At 41.7% G+C, this 20,618-nt stretch overlaps 1 protein-coding gene across 5 annotated transcripts; it reads left to right on the forward strand.

The window, feature by feature from the left end:
- Positions 1-13,359: 13,359 nt before the first annotated feature.
- dusp12 (dual specificity phosphatase 12) lies at positions 13,360-17,694 on the forward strand. 5 transcript variants are annotated; one of them, XM_029525010.1, is made up of 8 exons: positions 13,360-13,493; positions 14,124-14,422; positions 15,003-15,112; positions 15,331-15,449; positions 15,585-15,672; positions 15,896-15,987; positions 16,400-16,479; positions 17,232-17,694. In XM_029525010.1, exons 2-8 carry the CDS (start codon positions 14,126-14,128, stop codon positions 17,373-17,375), a joined length of 930 nt encoding a protein of 309 aa, XP_029380870.1. In that variant the 5' UTR covers positions 13,360-13,493; positions 14,124-14,125; the 3' UTR covers positions 17,376-17,694. The 5 variants fall into 5 exon arrangements, with proteins under 5 accessions (XP_029380870.1, XP_029380871.1, XP_029380872.1 ...); XM_029525011.1 differs by having other exon boundaries at positions 16,403-16,479; XM_029525012.1 differs by having other exon boundaries at positions 14,124-14,388; positions 14,999-15,112.
- Positions 17,695-20,618: the final 2,924 nt, after the last annotated feature.

The raw sequence follows: 20,618 nt of genomic DNA on the forward strand, positions 1-20,618 counted from the left end.
TGAGGATGCTTCTCAGCAGCAGGCCCCGAAGACTTGTAAATGTAGAGGGGGACATAAATGCAGAAAAACATTGCCAAACATACAGAAAAATTTACACAGAAAAGGTTTCTGGAGTGACCAAGTCAGATTTAAAGAGCTGTTCAAGCCCAATCCCCGAGCAACCTGACAGACCTTGAGCCATTTTGTGTGGAAGAATAGAAAAGAATTGCAGTGTCCAGATTTGCCAGTCTGAGACGTACCCACATGGGCTCAGCACTGTGATTGCAGCCAAAGATGCATCTACTGAACAGTAACCTGAGGATAGTGAATACTTTTTTTTTTTTTTGGGGGGGGGGTTGCAAATTCTTGAAAAATGCCAAATTATATTGACCATGATTTAATTTATAAAAGCAATAAAAGTTTGAAACATCCTGGGGGGGTTTCACTTTTATCGGCAATTTAAGTGATAGACTGAGATTGGAGATACAAGGCTTGAATTTAACTTGCATCCCATTGAGGTTGAAAATGATTTATTCTGTTAGGGTCTTACGTCCGGAGAAGACATAGTGGTAGAATCTGTCGCCTCTCTGGGGGCTTGGCATGGTCAGAGCGGATGTGATGGGGGTGGGGAATCTCTTCAGGGACAATTTAATGTTTATCTCTCCACTCAACAGACCTGGGAGACATTTGAAGAGAAAAAGAAAACATTATAAGTGATTTTAAAATCTCTCCCTGTTGTGAGTTTGTCAGATCGATTACAAACCAGCCTGGTGAGTCAAGTGTCTCATCACGGAGCTCCTGGGTTTTGTGCTGCATGATGGGAAGGTGAAGCTCTGCATGATGTCTCCTACATGATGAAGAGGAAGATACAGGATGAGTCATGGTGAGCCTGCTGAGGGCTCATGGAGTGAGATGCTGAAAGTTCCCCCTCACTGATTTAGGGTTATTGTCAGGTTTGACTCATAAGCCACCTGTATTCCTTACTGACCCCTGAGCTGCTTTAATGTCTCTTCAAACAAGCCATACAGCTGACTTCATTTGTCCATTTGGTTTCTGTCTCTCTGCCTTTCAGTCAGTCTCCTTGCCTGCCTCTCTTCCTCACCATTCCTAAAGAAGTAAACAGTCTCTGGTCTGCTTCTGGTGGCTGGGACTGCCAGTGCAGCGCTGATGCTTCCTGTCAGGCCTGGGAATTCAGAGGCCAGAGGTTTGGGGTAGCCCGGGTCCACAACCATGCTCCCACTCAGACGCCAGCACTGGTCTCCCTGGATGAATGATGAGGAGGAATAGTGCATGAAAAGGAGAGTTGGATGAGTGGAGAATGACATTGAGCAGTTATAGGACGACCTGCGTGACTGTTAGCCATTTACACAAGCTGTCTCCATCTTCAGACCTAGACCCTACTGACCCCACTTGGTTTAAAACTGTGGATAAAACCTGTAAGTTCTGCAAAGTCAGATGTCATGTGGCAGCAGCAGCAGCAGTATTTATGGGATGTAGGATTATCTGTACCCTGATGATGTAGGTGTTGGTGTTTCTGTAGCAGGTCCAGCGTGTGAAGACAGTATCGATGGGGGAGGGGACACCTAGAGTATCTGTGATGCTCTGAGGGGGACCGGATAAATGAGTGACTGGGTCCACTGACCAGAACAGCTCACCTGTCACACACACAGACACACAACCCTACATTAAAATGTGCTATATATATATCAAAATATAAACCATTACACACATATGCAATAAAAATACAACACAACTTTACACACTTTACACTTTACACTTTATTTACTTAAGCAACAGTGTATCCTGAACAACTTAAAAATTCGTCTGCACAAAAAGACAGAAACCCAAACGTACTATACAGACAGTACAGTTTATACATGTATACTGACCCTTAAATACCAGAATAGTCCCATTGGTTAGAGCTGTTAGTCCATTAAAGGGAGAATCACTGCATAAGTGGACATCAGCAAATAGGCCTACACACACACACACACACACACACACACAAACACACCAGAACACAATATTTGTTTAGCTGTCATTATTTAACATTTCATGATGTAAGTAACAGTGGATCAGAGTGGGACACAAATCCAGCAGACAACTTTTCCTACCTGCCCCTGGTCCTTCAGATCTTGCATCCACCACTGGGACACTCAAAGATTGAGCTACTGGGTATCTGTCCTCCTGAGTCTGGGCCTGGAACATGGAACCTGCAAGATCTGTAAACAAAACAAGAGGCAAACTTTAAAATGGATCTTGGAATCAATAAGCAATGGGCTAGTTTTTATAAGGAAACATTTTAAAATTATGCAAAAATGTTTAGGTTGAATCAAATTTAATTCAATCGAAACTAAACTAAACTTCATATTCAAGCCCTAACCTTGGCTTGACCCATATGGAGTCAGTCCCTCAGGTGACACAAGCAGGTGGCCTGTAACTGTACTGCCAACACCCCCATGACCAGTGGGGCCGACAGGAGCCCTACTGCCCTGAGAAGGACCACCATTGGTGGGCAGGGCAACTGCAGGTGCAGGAGAGTCTTGATATTCAACATAAGAATATGGGATGGACAGTGGCACAGGACCTATATCATTCACACGGACCAAGGATGCTATAGACATGTTTTTCTTCCAAAAACAAAACATGTCATGCAATTTAGCAAAATGCTTGGATAAAATCTCATAAAGGAAAAAAACAAACACCAAATGAAGACATATTCCAAACCATGTTGTTGTCTGGCTGGTGCAACAGGAGAGCCAGAGCCAGAGGAGTCGGCAGTCCATGGGTGCTGGGGGCTGAATGGAACCTGACACTGCCCCCCAGGGGCATGTCGGCAGCCACCACTTGCTGAAAAAGAAACATTCATATCACCAAAAAAACAATAGCATCCCGACAACATGCTGACAACATGGAATAACTTGTTGTCAGTGGGAAAATTACAACATGTAACTGCTTCTCACAAAGTGACTTAAGGGTGACCAGAATTGTTTGGATGATGTTTACTCAGTTGTTCATTCTGCATATACAATGCAAACACTCAGGCCAATTTAGATATCATTACTTGTCAATGAAACACGGCATGTATTTAACACACAGTCAAAACTGTGTCTGATTGGACCACACCAATCCACAGGACTTTCCTACCTGACCTTGGTCGCTCCAGGCCTACGTCCGCCAGAGGAAAGACCCCTGAGGGTTGGTCAGTGCCCTGAAGCCTGGTGGCTTGGGGACTGGAAGCTGTCAGACATATTAACAAAAGAAAAAGCAAACATGAGAAATGCTCATCCTCAATTGAATTGAATCCTCAAGTGAATTGAATAAAAAGGTCAAAAATCTATCTTTTAATAACAAATAAAGTAATAGTTCTGTGTGTGGTAAAAGTTTGTGTCTAATGTTGGATGATATGACGATGATATGTGTTACATGCAATATATTGTTAGAAGTACATCTTACCTTTGAAACGTTCCTCACTCTCACTGTTTGATTCAGTCTTGATTTTCTCAGGTTTCCAATTACCTGGGGAAAAGGAAAAATGATAGAAAAATACCAGTCCTAAGAAAACTGAGAGAACACACCGGTCATCCCACATCAGCAGGGTATTTAGCATTGTCTATACATACAAGTGGATATCAGCTCCACTGCTGTTAAGTCAATATAGAAGAGCCTTAAACCTCTTTGTCTAATCTAATGACCACCATTTTTTTTGATGGCAGATTGTTTTGAAGTCTATGTGAAGGTGTTTCTACTTCTCCCTTGATTTATTACCTCAGTAAATGTTTTCCTAATGAGTTTATAATCTCAGTCAGTAGTTTGGTCTAGTCAGTAGTCTTCAACATTACCTGATGTTATTTCATTAAGTAATTGTCCTATTTAGAGAAAAATAGACCATTAGTTATAAAGCATAAAGCAGGGCAGGGCTACTCTGCGACAAACTGTACCACCCAATCAGGATAGAGTACAGAGCAGGTCAGATCCAGCCCTCAGTCCTCCTCAGCTCCACCTCTTCCAAATATGGTCTCTACTGGTTTTAAAAAAAAAAGAACCAACAGATAAATTATGAACTGGAGGCTGCAAAACTGAAGCTCACAAACCCATGGATTACATCACTGGTGACTGACAGTTTTATTTCTTAGTAGTACTTAGAAAGGAGAACAACAGCTTTAGACATACAGCTGCAGGACTGCAGTATGATATGCTGTTGTTCATCTGGTGGCCTCTCGAAGCTAGAAAGCACACTTAAATCCTGCAGCAGCCTCTATAGGCCCTTTTTGCCCTTTTTTGGAATAAAGAGTGAAATTTTGATTTGGTTATTGTACTGAGAGAAAAGTAACAGATCTAACAGATCTGGTGCAGTGATCACAAATCCCAGTAAAGACTGAATGGCAGTTAGGGGGTAGCTGTGCTGTTGGTTAGTTTGTGCTACCTGAAGCCCTCAGAGGCTGGAGAGTTGCTGGCTGTGAGACTGGCACTGTGGCATCTGAGGACATAGAACAGGTGGACAAATACTGTGAAAACTTTTCAAAGCCCAAGACAAAAAAACAAGCTTCACTGGGTGTCTCCATTGTATGTTCAAATGTGTTGCAGAGGCACAGTGGGGAATCGTTGTAGTTGTGGTTGTTGACTCTTACTGCAGTGTAGCTGGTAATCATAGCAACAGGTGCTGTGGTAAATGCATTGGGGGTCACACTCACACAGCTGACCCCGTCTGAATGGCTCACTGCAACGACCTTGACAGGAATGAGCTGAGTGCAGAGCAATTGTTGGTATCAACCTGTCAGCTTGGCTGAAGCTTAAAAAAGTTGCTTTCAAATGTAAAACAGAATGAAATAAACTGTGATCTGTTGGAGTGGCTTACCATTCGTGCAAGTGGCCTCAAAGTCAGGGCAACACTCACTGTGTTGCAGGCAGCTGAAGTCACAGGTACATTGTTGACCTCTGGTGAAAACCTCACCACAGCGTCCCACACAGCTGCCTGAAGGAAGACAGTTATGGCACTGACACTTTCATTCATAAAGCTCTGAGTGTGACATCACAACCCTACTGTATACAGTGCTGGCACAGTGTTATGATTACAATATTAAAAAGTGGATATTATGGCATCTTCAGTTGACATTTTAAAGTATGATCTCTGTTTTACAAGGCCGACATCATGAGGTCCTGTATATGGTAAATGGTGTATTAGTATTTACTAAGCGCCTTAGATCCTCCCCACACTGTAACTCTGTAGGATCTGGAGCCAGGGTCTGTACTGTGCCAGCAGTTTGGTTTGCTGTCTAGGGCGATCTGATGACGAGCTGCTTACGGGGTCCAAGGAACTACTCCTTACCACAGTATCTACATGACCGATACCGTTTAGAAGTAAGAGTGGCAAGCAATATCTTGAAGGAATAAGATTTAGGAATTTAGCAAAACAATGGAATTCATTTGAACAAAAAGCAAATAATGAGTCAGATCTTTTTTACCCATGATTATATTTTTTTATTTTCATCTTCATCTCCCAAAATCTACTCATTCAATTACATTTATTTTTTGTGAGATATGTGATGGGAAGATATACTCTAGACACCATAGATCTGATATTTTTTTCTATTCCTTTTGATAGTATTGTGGTAATACCAGAAATAGTGATAGACATCATGGACACAAGATGATGAAGGCAGCAGAGGGTGGGTAAAGGGTTCTTTAAATTACATGATGTTCCACACATACATCATTCTAAAAGCTAAAAATACAAACTGCCATGCACTTAGAAGGTTAAACACTTGTCATTGTCAGTGCCTACCTGGTCCAGCAGCAGCAGAGGCTGCAGTAAGGCCAAGCAACAGAAGCCACAGCCACAGTTTCATCATCCTCACCATCATTCCTATCCAAGACTCAGTGTGAACAGAATTGGATCTCAATAACAACTGTAATACACACACAAACAGAGGAGAGAGAGAGAGAGAGAGAGAGAGAGAGAGAGAGAGAGAGAGACTGTGATACACTTAAAAATATACCGAGTGAGAGACTATTATATACAGGCAGAGAGAGAGTGACAGAAAGAAACTGTGATACACAGTCATAGAGAAAGTGATGCACAGCATTGGGAGAGTCAGCAGTTACCTTTGCAGTGTCACTTCTACTCTTCGTCTCTGGGCCTGTTTGAATGTTGGTCTTTTATATCAAAGACAGGACAATTTTAATTAACATCACACACAAAAACACACAATCAAAGTACACCCTTGCACTCATTAAAAACTGCCAAGACATAATTAACCTTCCTACATGGGCAATAAAAGAACGCCTACACAGTAACCTTCAAGAACATAGAGGAAGAAATTAAATTTAAGAAAAGACCAAAGCCTCCAGTTACTTTTCATCTCTCATCTATATTTTGTATGCAAGGTTTATGTGTTTTTTTCACAACACAGTATTCACTCTCATTTTTCCTCATTTGTTTATTTATTTAGGTTTTCGAGTGCCATTATTCAATTGTCATTTTATTTGGACTGTGACTTCACGCCCACATATGATATCACTTCTGCCTCATGCCCTTTTGACAACAGTTTCCCTTCCAGACAATGTAGTCCTTGGTGCCAAAATTGATGTCATGGTTTCAGCACTCTTTTCAGTTTTCTTGAACTAGTTGAACTCAGTGCCAGAGTCATAAAAAAGTGTGGGTGACATCCACATGGAGGATGAAGGTCAATTTGGTGAATTTTTTACTGTAGTTCACTGTGGACAGATAGTTGAGTTTGGATGATTTATCCTCTTAACATTAAAACAAGCAAAGTTACCTTTGGTGTCATTGAGAAGGAGTATTATTCTGACTGAGATAAAAGTGATCATGTGACTGAAAAATTAATCTGCAAATGAAAACAATAGTGCTGTCTACGACACTAAATAAAATGAAATATATTTATAATGTGCACCAACATGGCAAAACAGCCCTGACCCATCCAGGTCTGTACTCCTCCAGACCTGTAAAAGTGAGCTATGTTGTCTGGTCCAAGATGTGAGCAGCAGATCCTTTAAGTCCTGATAGTTGTGAAGTAGAGCTTCCATTAATCAGCCTTCTTTGTCCAGCAGATTCATAAATAATGGATTGGATTGGCACCTGGAGAATCTGGAGCCAAGTCAGCACTTTGAACTGGGTGCTGTCCCTCAGATGGTTCCTGGAACATTGCTGCAGTGAGACAGGGAGCATTATCCTGCTGAAAGAGGCCACTGTGGATTCTATCATGGAATACTGTTTACAGGAATGCCTGGACTTCGTCTGAACCAGGTTGGTCTGGGCTTTGTGTCAAAGTAACATCCCCATTAATGGAAGGACGCACACACCCGGATCAGACCAGTCTAGCCTTCACTCCCCACAACCAACAATGAACCTTGATCCTGTCGGTGGTTCAGTAGCTTTGCTTCCTTGGACCACCTTTGGTAGATCATGTTCTCTGCAGACCAGGATCATCCCACTGAGTGGAGTGTTGGAGATGCTCTGACTCAGTCGTCTGCACATCAGTTTGATTCTTGTCAAAGTCTCTCTCATCGTCACACTTCACCATTTTTTTGCTTCAACATATCAACTTCAGGAGTAAATGCCTACTTGCTGTGGAATACATTCCATTCTACGTTTTTACCCTCTGTCTCCAATCCATCAAACAATGAAAACTCAAATAAACAAGATTCCACAGTTTATATTTAGTTGCATGTCAAAGCATCATTTTGTTTCTCTCATTATTAGAGATAGTGTCCCTGTAAATTTTTCATCCATCCATCCATCTTCATCTGCTTATCCGAGGTCGGGTCGCGGGGATAGCAACTTCAGCAGGGAGCCGCAGACTTTCCTTTACCTGGCCACATCAACTAGCTCTGACTGCGGGATCCCGAGGCATTCCCAGGCCAGAGTGGAGATGTAATCTCTCCACCTGGTCCTTGGTCAACCCTGGGGCCTCCTCCCAACTGGATGTGCCTGGAACACCTCCCAAGGGAGGCGCCCAGGAGGCATCCTAACCAGATGCCCAAACCACCTCAACTGGCTGCTCTCATTGCGAAGGAGCAGCAGCTCTACTCCGAGCTCCTCACCCTGTCTCAAAGGGAGAAGCCAGCCACCTTTCTGAGGAAGCTCATTTCGGTTGCTTGTACCCCCAATCTCATTCTTTTGGTCATGATCCAGTTCTTATGACCATAGCTGAGGGTAGGAACGAAGATTGACCTGAATATTGAGACCTTTGCTTTCCGGCTCGGCTCTCTTTTTGTCACAACGACTGCAGTACCGCCAATCTCACACTCGAAGGTCCCCCCACTTGTGAACAAGACCCAGAGGTACTTGAACTCCTTCACTTGGGGCAAAGACTCATTCCCAACCTGGAGTAGACAGTCCATTGGTTTCCTGCTGAGAACCATGGCCTCCGATTTGGAAGTGCTGATCCTAATCCCAGCCACTTCACACTCAGCTGCAAACCTGTTCAGTGTGAGCTAAAGATCACAGACTGATGCTGCCAACAGCACCACATCATCCACAAAATCCTGAGCCCTCCGACCTTCAACCCTCTCCTCCTCGACTGAGCCGAGAAATCCTGTCCATGAAAATCATGAACAGGATCGGTGACAGGGCGCAGCCCTGGCCCAGGCCAACCCTCACTTGGAACAACGCCAATTTACTGCAGAATATAATCGAGCACAGCTCTTGTTTTGGGAGTACACTGATTGGATGGCCATTAGAAGTGACCCCCACACCCCATATTCCTGCAGCACCCCCACAAAAACTCCCGGGGGACCCAGTCATATGCTTTCTCCACATGTAGACCAGATGGGCATATTCCCAGGATCCCTCCAGGATCCTCACAAGGGTAAAGAGCTGGTCCTGCATTGTTCCTCTTCAATCAGAGGTCTGACAATCGGCCTGACCCTCCTTTCCAGGAGTAGACTTTCCCAGGGAGGCTGAGTAATTTGATGCCTCTATAGTTGGCACACACCCTCTGGTCCCCTGTTTTAAAAAGTGGGACCACCACTCCGGTCTGCCACTCCTTCAGCGCTGCCACCGACCCTCACACAATGTTGAAGAGACATGTCATCCATCCTTCATCCTCCAGCTCTGTCTCAGCCCAAAGGGGTGGGTACCTTGGGTTCAGGAGTTCTTCAAAGTGTTCCTTCCACTGCCCGACTATCTCCTCATTTGAGGGTTAGGGTCAGGAAAAACTGAAAAACTCTGCCAGAGGTGGGAGTTGAAGGCCTCCCGGACAGGGATGGGTAAACGTTCCCAGTTCACCCGTACTACAGGTTTGGGCTTACCAGCTCTGTCTAGAGGCTTCCACCACTTGGCCCAACTCACCACCAGGTGGTGATCAGTTGACAGTTCAGCCCCTCTCTTCACCCAAGTGTCCAAATATGCAGCCTAAGATCCGATGATACGATGATAAAATCGATCATTGACTTTTGGCCTAGAATGTTCTGGTAACAGGTACATTTATTAGCCTCCTTATTCTTGAACATGGTGCTTGTTATGGCCAGTCCATGACTAGAAATCAAATCAAAGTATCAAAGTATCAATGAAAGTATCAAAGTTCTGTGTTGTCTGCGATGTCGGTGAACTGCAATTGTAAAATATTTGAACCTTAAAACTAGCTGTCAGGACTGGCATTTCCCTGCACCCAGTCCGAAAATCTCTTCTGGCTCACAGACCTGTTGAGCACCATAGAGAAGCCTGTGAGAGGAAATGTAACTATGCAGAGGTCACCACAAATCTATCTTATGGATAACAACTGTGAAAAAGGAACTGATGTTCATAACACACACCTGCATTACTTTTGTTTTCCCACAAAGCAAAACCTCTGTAGTGGTATATTAACGCAACAACTTCTCCAAAAACACATATTTTTGGGCAAAATATGTGAAAAATATTTGTGTTTAACATTTTGCAAGTGACATTGTTGGCATCCAACTGAAAGATAACACAAAATGACTGAGTCTACAAAAGACAAACACAGCACACCCACTCCATTCCCATCTACTACATCTGCTGATCCAAACTCCTTTTAATTTTGTTCTGTTTTTTTCACGTGCCATTTGTTAGTCAGTTATGAGTGATGGGAAATGCAAAGGAGGCCATATTGAATCATTGCAATTGGCCAGACTTTTAGATTAGAGCATCTTGTAAAAGTTTATGAGCACCACACATTGTGACCATGCACAGACAGTGGGACTGACCCAGCCAGGCACCTCTGATCACCACAGTCACACATGCGCACGCCATTAGGAGATGATGGGAAGCAGGAAGCCAAACAGACATTATGAAACAGTGTCTTGAAAACAAACGATTGATTCATTCTACGTGAATTTATTTAATTTCAGTTTGGTTCTTTAATATGTGAAGTCAGACACTTTGCTTTTGAGTTGACAGTATGTTTAGATCTGTAATTATCATAAAATCCTACTCCTTGCTTTAGTAACGACTCCCTGATGGGATTGCAGACTGCTGAGCAGTGTCGGCCTGCTTTACCTCATCCTCCTGGTATCCTCCTCTCCTCCTCTCACTTGTTCCAACTCATTATTTCAGCTTTATTACTGAAGCCTGTTTTCCTCATGAGTAAAAGAAAAAAAAATGTGTTTGTTTACTTAGTCTGGTTTGTCAGTTCAAGCATCATTAGGAACTAAAGTGAGATATCACTTTCTATTACTTTCTGTTGTTTATGATGTTCAACATTGGAGTTATAAAGTATTTTCTCTGTTATTAAGGGAGCTGCTGCTTTTAGTATAACTGCATTTAGAAAAAAGAAGAGGAAGGTCGTATCCATGGTTCTGTCCTCTGCTGTAGTGAAAGGAAAGGAAACCGCAAAATGTTCAAATAAAATTGGCTGGGTATTGTTTTAAACCAGTGATATTCGCATGCACGACACGCAGTTGACGGAGAGTGTTAAATAAAATGAAATAATCTGAAAAGTTGTGTTTCTCTCCATCAAGGGGTAATCACTTGGTTCTGTGTAAACCAGTCAGGATGAAATAAAGAAATGACCGGTGAGTCTGACCTATCATTCCAAGAAAGGACAAGACCCCAAAAAGTGTTTACCACACAACACACAATTAACAGAGACAATCAGTGCGTGTATTGACAGTCTATTAGAAAAAAAAAAAAAAAAAAGACTAGCAGGTAAGTTCCCCAATGTCCAATATACTCCATAGATTGTATGTTTTTTCTGGAGGTGCTGAGGGGATTACAGATTTCAAAATCATCTACATACAAAATAAGTGAAATAGCACACTCCTTTGACAACTGCAAATTTTCTTTGTAATTAATGCCATCATAAAAGGAGTTACACTGAATTTTATCAGATTGAATTTGATGGGAAGATTTCAAATTGATTGCTTTATCCAAGACAGTTTGACAACTTGCTGTAAAGATTGTAGTATGAAGATGTACTTAAAGGATTTTCTATTTTGGGAGCCAAGCACAAATTCTACAGATTCTACAATTTTAAAATACTTTTTGGATTACATCTTTTGCTTCCAGGCAGTGGCAAATGGCCCACTACAACCACAAGAAGCTGTAACTGGATTGGACTTACAAAGAGTAGATGCTAGGTCCTGCACAACAGTTTCATCTACTTGGCAGTTGCCATTGTGTGCATGCTGAACTATGATTGATGGACATAAGGGACCTGTCTGTCTGTGTTCAAGCTTATAACGTTGAAGAAGCTTAGACCTTGGTGATATAGAAGTACCGCATTTCCGCGTTCATTGGAAGACGAGGAAAGAAAGAAAAAGACCAACTTTGCCAATTTGTCACTTAATTCAATTTACACAATGTTACACACTTTTTAAAGAGACTACATATTACAGTTGTCTACACACACTTTCTGAAAGCATGCCTCATATTCTCAAAACTCTACACACATATCAAAAAATACACACATACACAATGGGCAAAACCCCTCAAGTCGCCTGCAAAATTAAACTTTACATTCAAAACCATGTTATTTCTTCTCAAAAGCTGCCCACAGGGGAGAGCTGAACATCCTGAGACTCTGGGGGACGCTCAGGTCCCGGCCTGAGAGCCACTGACAGTGCCTTTAGGTAAGGGGTGCTGTTGGTGAGGGCCTCTGTGTTAACTGAGTGTCCTGAAAAGCCTCTCAGAGGAGAACAAATACGAGGAGGACTACTGTCCTGAAATCCACAAACTGTACACCCCTTCTCCAAGCTATGGAAGATGCATGTGGAGATACAGCAGTTGATACTTTTCATGGCTGGATTGGCCAAGGAAAACATAGCTTGTGATGTGGATGCAGCATAGTTTTTCTGTTTGTTTTTACTGTAACTGTGTAAAGTAAATAAACGAGTCTGCTGTTTTCTATGTAGACCACTGTATGTGCAACTTTGTGTTGGTTGGGAGGTAAACTGTGTACATTGTTTTTGTGGGGAAAATGAAATATATTTGTTATTGGGTATTTGTGTGTTCTGAGTATAAAAACAATTTGTAAAATATTTTTCAAAACATTTATGTATGTACTGTCTGTAGTAAGTGTAATACTGAACAGAAAAGTCATTGATTCCATTCAACATAGTGTTTTACATTGAGCACCTCAGTGTTCAGCCGGTAGTTATATGGGATAATGTCAGTTTTCATCGCTCCCAGCTGGTCCAAAATTGGTTCATCAACCATCCCAATTTTTCTGTTATTAACCTGCCTCTATATTCACCATTTCTTAACCCGATTGAAGATTTCTTCTCAGCTTGGCACTGGAAAGTATACGATACGAGAAAACATAGCATGTGATGTGGATGAGGTATTGTGGCCAAACCCAGCCCGAAGGAGAGATGGACCCTGAATACACACCCAACTAGCTCTCCCCCCATCAACACGCACACTCACTTTTTCATAAATGTATGGGTTTTTTTTTTTTTTTTTGGTTGCTCTACCACCATATGTGATGACTGGTGTACTTTGTTTTGTTTTTTCTTATGTGTTGTATAATATTGCATTCACAACAGCAACTGATTTATGCATAAAATTAAATATTTTTGGTTCCAATATTACTTGTGTTGACTTCTATTTGCATATTACTGTGTTTTCACTCTTGTATGGCAATATATTAAAGAATCCATATAAACAATGAGCGGACTCTGCAGAGCTACTGGCGTGCGTATATAGCTCTCATTGTAGTTTCTACCAAAATAAAAAATCTGTCTATATCATTGTTTCCTTTATAACGATACCAACAGATCAGTTCCTGTGTGCTGCAGATTGCACTGGACCTTTTCAAGCTGTTCATCCGTCGGCAGCGTGTTTGCAGTGTGAATTAGTGACGTCACTGCTTGACCGCGGAGGAGGGATCTTGGGGGGAACATTTCTCGCCATAAGTGTTTACAGTCGGACATTTTTAAAGACGGACCAAACACCAACGTGATTTTGTTGACTTTATTGGTCGAAATTTGGTTAATTTTTGTTGTACTCCGTTTCCCTTCGCGTAGACCGGAAGAGCCGATTTCAACGAAGCGAAGACAAAATAAGCTAAGCTAAACTGAGCTACGCTAACTAGGTAAGTAAACTAATGTATACAGGGGCAAACTGAACTGTTACATAGCCAGGACAAAGCATAAATCAGACATCTATCCTTATTCTTCTTCATTTCCAATTTAATGTATTAATAGCATCTTTTGCATTTAGAAAAACCCGATGGTAAAGCAGATTTCGGAGGGGATACTATAGCCGTCCACTTTTACAGCGAACCTCTCACATTGAATGAATGAATAATACATTATACACTATTTTTGTTAATGATTGAAGATGCGCATAAATCTGCAAAGGAAAGAAAATCTGAGCACACTAAATGCAGCATCTTTATCAATCGAAAATAAATGAACTCTGAAGATATTCTCAGTGTTTTCTTTTTGTCCTGTGTTGACACACGGACCTGTTCATTTATAAAGCAAAACAAGTTTTAAAAACGCAATGTGTATATTAGAAAAAAGAATAAATACAGAGAAAAGTATTATTTGAATAACACTAGTTTGGTAGGAGGTTTATTATTCTATTGTCGACAAAATACACGCGTGCTTTTAAAGACACAACTCTGTGGAATTGCAGAACGTTTTTAGAATTGGATTGAATTCCTTGGGGTCATGTCTTGGTTGTGTGAGAAGAGATTCCTGTCTATCTGTCTCTGCAGTCATGCTCCTGGTGGATCCAGGCCTCTATATTGGCACTGCAGCCGATCTCAATGACAGCCAGGCGCTGACCAATGCTGCTGTCACTCATATCCTGTCTGTGGACTCTGTAGACCCTGCGCCTCAAATTCCTGCTGATGCTGGTTTTCACAGGAAATGGATTCAAGTTTATGATGAGGTGACCTCTGATCTCTTGAGTCACATGGATGATTGCTTCCTGTTCATTCAGAGGGCCATGGAAAGAGGCCAGGCTGCAATTGTTCACTGGTACGAGTCAGAGGTCAACAGGTTTGCCCTGAAGGTTATTCTTTAGTCAAGTTACTAGTACCATTGTCATCAGAATATGGATATATACAATAAAGACATCGCAAAAGATGGAGGGGGAAAAAAAAAAAAAACTAACGGTATTTTTAATACACAGTGCATGAGCCAAATCAACCAGAAACACACAGAGACTACACATTCACATTTGGCCAGTCAGATAAATTTTCAGCCAGCTACCAGCTACTCTAACATCAACTGGTGTCAGTTTGCTGATTACCATTACCATGAAGTTGTCAATGGTTAAGGAACACATAGGAACTGTATACGGACATTTAAGCTATTATTTTTTTTACTTTATCAAAAGTCATATCACCGTTGCATTAGTGCACATTTTCGTCCTGCCTAATGTATTTCCACCCAATCATTTACTACTGTGACTAAAGACGATGCTTAGTCACTTAAACTGAAGCCAGGTGTGACAGAAAGGGCATCTGGCATAAAAAAAAGTAGCCCATTCAATTGTGCAAGTCACAGAGCTGACTGGCTTTGGTGACGTGACCCCAAGAAGGGAAAGCCCGAAAAAGGAAAAAACAGAAATGTTTGTGTGTCTCAGTCAGGCTGGTCGAAGTCGCAGTGCCACCATTGTGACTGCTTATCTAATGAAGAGACACCAGCTGGGCTTCAGTGAGGCTTACCAGAGACTGAAGAATGTCAAACAAGATGTGCAGTAAGTTCCTCTGTGTGTGTGTTAAAGGTGTAAGCACTATTTCACTTGAATTTGTCACTTATTAATTGTATTAGATGTATGTAACAGTTAATGGTTGTTGGGGTTGACTTAAGCATGTGTGAGAGAAAACCATAGATGGAGAACAGTTTATTTCATGGTCATCATGTAATAAATGACCATTATTGCATATGGAACAGATCATACATGATGTGTTTCAGGGTCAACAGTGGTTTTGAAGAGCAGTTGCATCTGTATGAGGCCATGAATTGTGAAGTGGACACATCCAGTCCTTTCTATAAACAATACAGGCTGACCAAGATCACTGAGAAGTACCCTGGTAAACACAGACACACACACACACACACACAATAGACTAAGAATTCAATTTCCCAATTGTTGAGTTCTGATTTTCATTTTTGAAAAACTTTCTATGCATTTGTGTGTTTGTGTGCGTGCGCATGTTTGTGACTAGAGTTGCAGCAGGTTCCCAGGGAACTGTTTGCTGCTGACCCTGCCAAGTCAAGCTCCAGTGAAGTATCTTATCGTTGCCGGAAATGCAGGTGACAGCTGCAGAAGTTTATAGGGTTAGAATGGGCAAGTGTTAAGTGTCTGAATTTTTTCTCTGAATGCTGAAGCCAATCATCTTTTGTTTTACAATTAAAAATAGCACAATTATTTCAATACCTGCTGCTCCTGTTATGTTTATTATTACTTTGTTTAAAGGACTAATCCAACATTTAGGGAAATACAGCTCCTGACTCCTTAATTTCACTTAATTTACAGACGAGCTCTATTCCGTGGCTCCAGTATTCTAACTCACCAAGTAGGAGACGGCGCATCAGCCTTTGGTCACAAGAAGTCCAGCAACCTCACTGGTAAGAAGTCAGTATACACCAGCATACACCAGCATATACCAGTGTACACCTAAAGTACAAAGGCAGAGATACAACATGAATGAAAGGGACAGTAACATGTTGATGTCCTTAAAAAAACAGAAAGCTTGCAACGGTTATGTCTGTGACACATTCAAGGAAGTCAGAGTCACATCTTTACACAGACATGATGCATTGTGTGATTTGTGAATTTCTTAAATTCAATTGATTTGGAATTTATTTATTCTTAAATAAATCAATTGAATACTCAGTCTTTGTATTGCATTCTTCAAACATATACATACATATATGTGTATATGTGTGTTACAACATTAATAAAAATATCATTAAATACTTTAATGAGCCTAAACTTCATCAGAATATCTAGAATACTAGAAAAGGTGTTGTTATCCAGGAGATGTCCAGTGTACATCGTACTTTATTGAGCCTGTGCAGTGGATGGAGCAATCTCTGCTTGGAGTGATGGATGGACAGGTAATGCACACAGGCACCCATACCTCACTGACTCCTTGGCATCTCACACCTCAGAGCCCTTGAACCAATTCTTACCCAAATCTAATCCTACCTGTAGTCTCAATTCCTTGAAGTCATGCATAAATTAGTTTGTGCTTCCCACATGTGGTCCCACAAGAGGTCCGAAGAGGATGTGTGACTACATTATTGCTCCATTAACCACAAACAAGGAAGCATGATTTTATCTGCCCAACTTCTAATTCTGGGCACACTGAGCCACTTGTTGCTGATGATGCAGTATCTGCATTTATCAACCTTGGCTCCAGTAGTATTGGCAGAAAACCACAGCTGTCTCTGGAGGAGCCGTCCAAGTGCCTGAAAGCTTGTTACATTTAGTGCAACAGCTGTGGCATTGAGACGTAGGCCTCAAAGTTACATATGATCTGAGTCAGTTACTCATCAGGTGGAAAAGAGAAAATTCCCCCACAGTCCTCACCCAGGTTTTAAAATTAAAGCCAGTCTTCACAAAGGTAGCCATACAAATACACATGCACACGATCCTAACCTTCAATGTCACAACTAAAGGCCCAATCGTTGCCCTGACGCTGAACAGTCATTTTATGTCGTGAACATCTAAAATATCCTCAGAGGGCTTGTGAGGCAGTGATCTGCTGAAGTACTGGTCTAGCATCATGTTTCTGTTAGTACACTGGACATATTGTTTCTGTTACAGTATGTGACCTCTCTCCCCTTCTTCCTGTGTTTGTGAGTAGCTGCTGTGTCCTAAGTGCAGTTCTAAGCTGGGCTCTTTCAACTGGTGTGGGGACCAGTGTTCATGTGGTCGCTGGGTCACTCCAGCCTTTCAGCTGCATCGGAACAGAGTGGATGAGATCCGACAACTGCTCAATTGGAAATAAAACTTCAACTTTTAACCCTCTGACAGCCCTAGAGAGAGGGAAAAAAAGCGACAGTGTCAGCTCATAAACCATCTCTGTCACACACACGCACAATCAAATCTGTGTCTTTGCAAGCATATACAGTTAAACGCATAATAATCTGTAATCCAGGAAAATGATCAATGTTTAAAGAATTTATCAAGTTGAAGAGAAAAGGTGAATTTTTATCCACCAGTTTATTTCCATGGACAGCAATTTCCTGTAATCAGTTTGATTGAGAGTTTCACATCTGACTGTCTTGTATTATAAACATATTTTATTAAAAATTTGTAAATATCAAAGGACAAATCAAACCTATTTGTCTATGTTACTGAGTGACCTAATCCTCAAAATCTACTGATATTTCTGTTGCTTCAGTTAATACATTTAGAAATTGTCTGTTTTGAAGTCTACTCTCTAATAACACATGGGCTCCACAAGGTGGCAGCTCAGATGGAAACAGCCATTGCAGAGAGGCTTTGAATCAAAGAGGCAGATCTGCTGCCAATCCAGGGGAAGATTTTTAATGGGAAAGAGACCAGGTTTCTAGTATTATTAACAGAGAAGCATGGTGGAAGGAACAGATGAGAAATCACATCAGTATGTAAATATGACAGTTGTCTATCCATTGAATTCACAGTGTTGGCACCATGATAAAATAGCTGTTCGAAGAAAAGCTTAACCCTATGTAGATAGTTGACTGACAGATAAACAAATTTATGAATATTGCCATTAGTTTATGGATTCATCATTATTTTTTTGTCATTCTGGATGCCAGTAGAGAGTTTTAGTGCATCTGTGAAATGGAGTGTCATTTCAGCTCTGTACAGTTATAAGTGTGTAAAACCATTAGAGATCCCATTCATTTCATGTGCTGGTCCAGCTCCACACAGACCCTCAGGGCAGTTTGGCTATGATAGATGTACAGAAGCTTTGGAGAGGTACAGTGTGTGATGTCAGTGAGGTTGTTCTATCAGTTCTGGACTGTAACTGTCCAGTCCCACAACTGCCTGGAAAACTGGAGTCTGCACTGGAAATTTAGTGCAGACAGAGGGTCAGGAGCCAAATCACCAGTGAAAAGAGAGCGTTTTGTAAAAGAGGTTGAAAAGGGGTTAAATAAAGTGAAGTGGTAATGTGTGAAAATGAAAGACGGGAAAAGGAATGAGGTGGTGGTGGTGGGAGTGGGGGTTTTCCATTTCTCTCCAAAGTACCAGCAGTAGGAATTGATCGCAGAGGACTGCCACTCCAGCTGTATTCACCACTATGGGTGTGTGGGGGCTTGAAAGACAACTTGAAGGACTCATCACCTGTTGAAGTCCAGCTCAGTGGTCTCCCCTATTTGAATGGCCACTTTAACAATAACAAAGTCGTGGGACTGAAGGAAGAAGTGACCCAGCATTCACTGGCTCACCGATGGGACTTCCAGAATCTGTGGGAAAGATGTCAGTACTGGTCAGTGATAGTGGTATGCAGCTCACATTGGATGACTCTAATGCTCATTGGTACAATATGGAGGGAAAAGTGTGAATAAGAGCAATGCTGAACGGGATCAAACTGTTAGCAAAACCAGTCGGCCAATTAGAGCGGGATATTATAACAGGCTTGTAAAGCACGAACCCTCAATCCAAACATAAATACACATTCGGGAGTTCAGTGGTGCAGAAACCATTGTAGTTGCTCAGTTGAGTCATCCTTCACTGTGTTCTCAAAATTGGGCGAGGTTGTGTGTGGTGTGGACCACGAGAACAGCGAAGTTGAATGTTTGGCCACAGTGAGGAGGATCTGGTGGATCTGATCTGCTGTGGGGACGTTTCACTGGTTTGGATCCACTTGTCCCCTTAGAAGGAGGGTCACAGCAAAGCAATACAAAGATGTTCTGAGTGGTGACTTTCATCCTTCAAAGAAACCTAATCCCAATAGGAGTGGTCTCTTCCAGCATGATAATAGTCCCATTTACTGAGCAGCAGGGGTCATGAGTATGAAAAATCAAGGACTGATTGTAAAATCCTCTATTTATATAAGATGTCCCATCTTAGTAATGAATCAGCCAGCTGTGCAAGCTTGAAATGCTGGATACTGTGCCAAGGTGCCTACAATGAAATATGCTCTTAAACAGGAAGTTTGTAGATTTACTTTGAACTACATCTAAATTAGTTTATAAGGTTTGCCCAATTAATGAGATGGGAGGAATTATTCAGTGAACTTGGGCTAGTTTCACAAAGATACCGAATCTCAGAATGGAGAACGGAGCTGAGCAGGTGATGGTCTTCCTCTATATATTTTGATAAAATTCAGGATTTACAAAACAATTCTTTGAATGACAGGTTGGCTTAAGATACTGAAGAGCTGAAGTGCTTTGTGCACAGGAAGAATGAATCACCTTTCTGAAGTCAGTTGATCTAAGCCATAATCACACTCTGTCAATATGAAACTGACCCTTTGAGCTACTAATAATAAACACGTTACTGACAATGTCAATACAAATCTGTGACTCATGTCTCTCTGAGACAATCTTTAAGTGTTCTCTGCAGATAGATGTGGTTTCATCCAGGGAGTGGCTGGTGCTCACTGTCATTGCCACCTCTGTGTTTATTAGATGAGAGATTACAGGAAACCTGAGTGGCACTTTTGTCTTCACGCCAGATTTAAGGCTAAGTTTGCCATGGAGAAGGACCGGGGCTCATGTGGTGCAAACTATTAATCACTTTTCATTTCTTTCACACAAAAATGCATTGACTGACCACCAAAAACTCCACAACTGTCAAAACATCATATGCCGGCACATTTTGACTTCCTAACACAACTGTACAAAACAGTTGAAAAGAAAAACCGAAACAAAAAGATGAGGGGGAAATGTTGCCTTTCAGCTGCAGATAATTGAAATCTCTAGAAATTCAAATGAAATACAAAAAAATATATATAAAATGAAACAGTAATAGCCTCAAATGCAACTGAGTGCAGTCTGTAGCTGAAAACCCATTTTAGATTAAAATGGAGATGGAGACTCGTGTCATTAGGGGAGATAGGTCAAGCGGCAAGAAACGATTATGTAGCGTGGCATTCCTCTGCTACAGTCACTGACTGCTTTGCTGCATGTCCCAGGATGTCTGTCCTTCTCTTGCCTCCATACTCTCCCTTCTTCAACCCCATAGCTGAGCTTTCTCTCCATAGAGGTGGAAAGTTTATGACCACCCTCCATGAGCCCAGCTGTCCATGCTGGATGCC

Source organism: Echeneis naucrates, chromosome 17 (genome assembly GCF_900963305.1).
Source record: "Echeneis naucrates chromosome 17, fEcheNa1.1, whole genome shotgun sequence".
NCBI lineage: Eukaryota > Metazoa > Chordata > Actinopteri > Carangiformes > Echeneidae > Echeneis > Echeneis naucrates.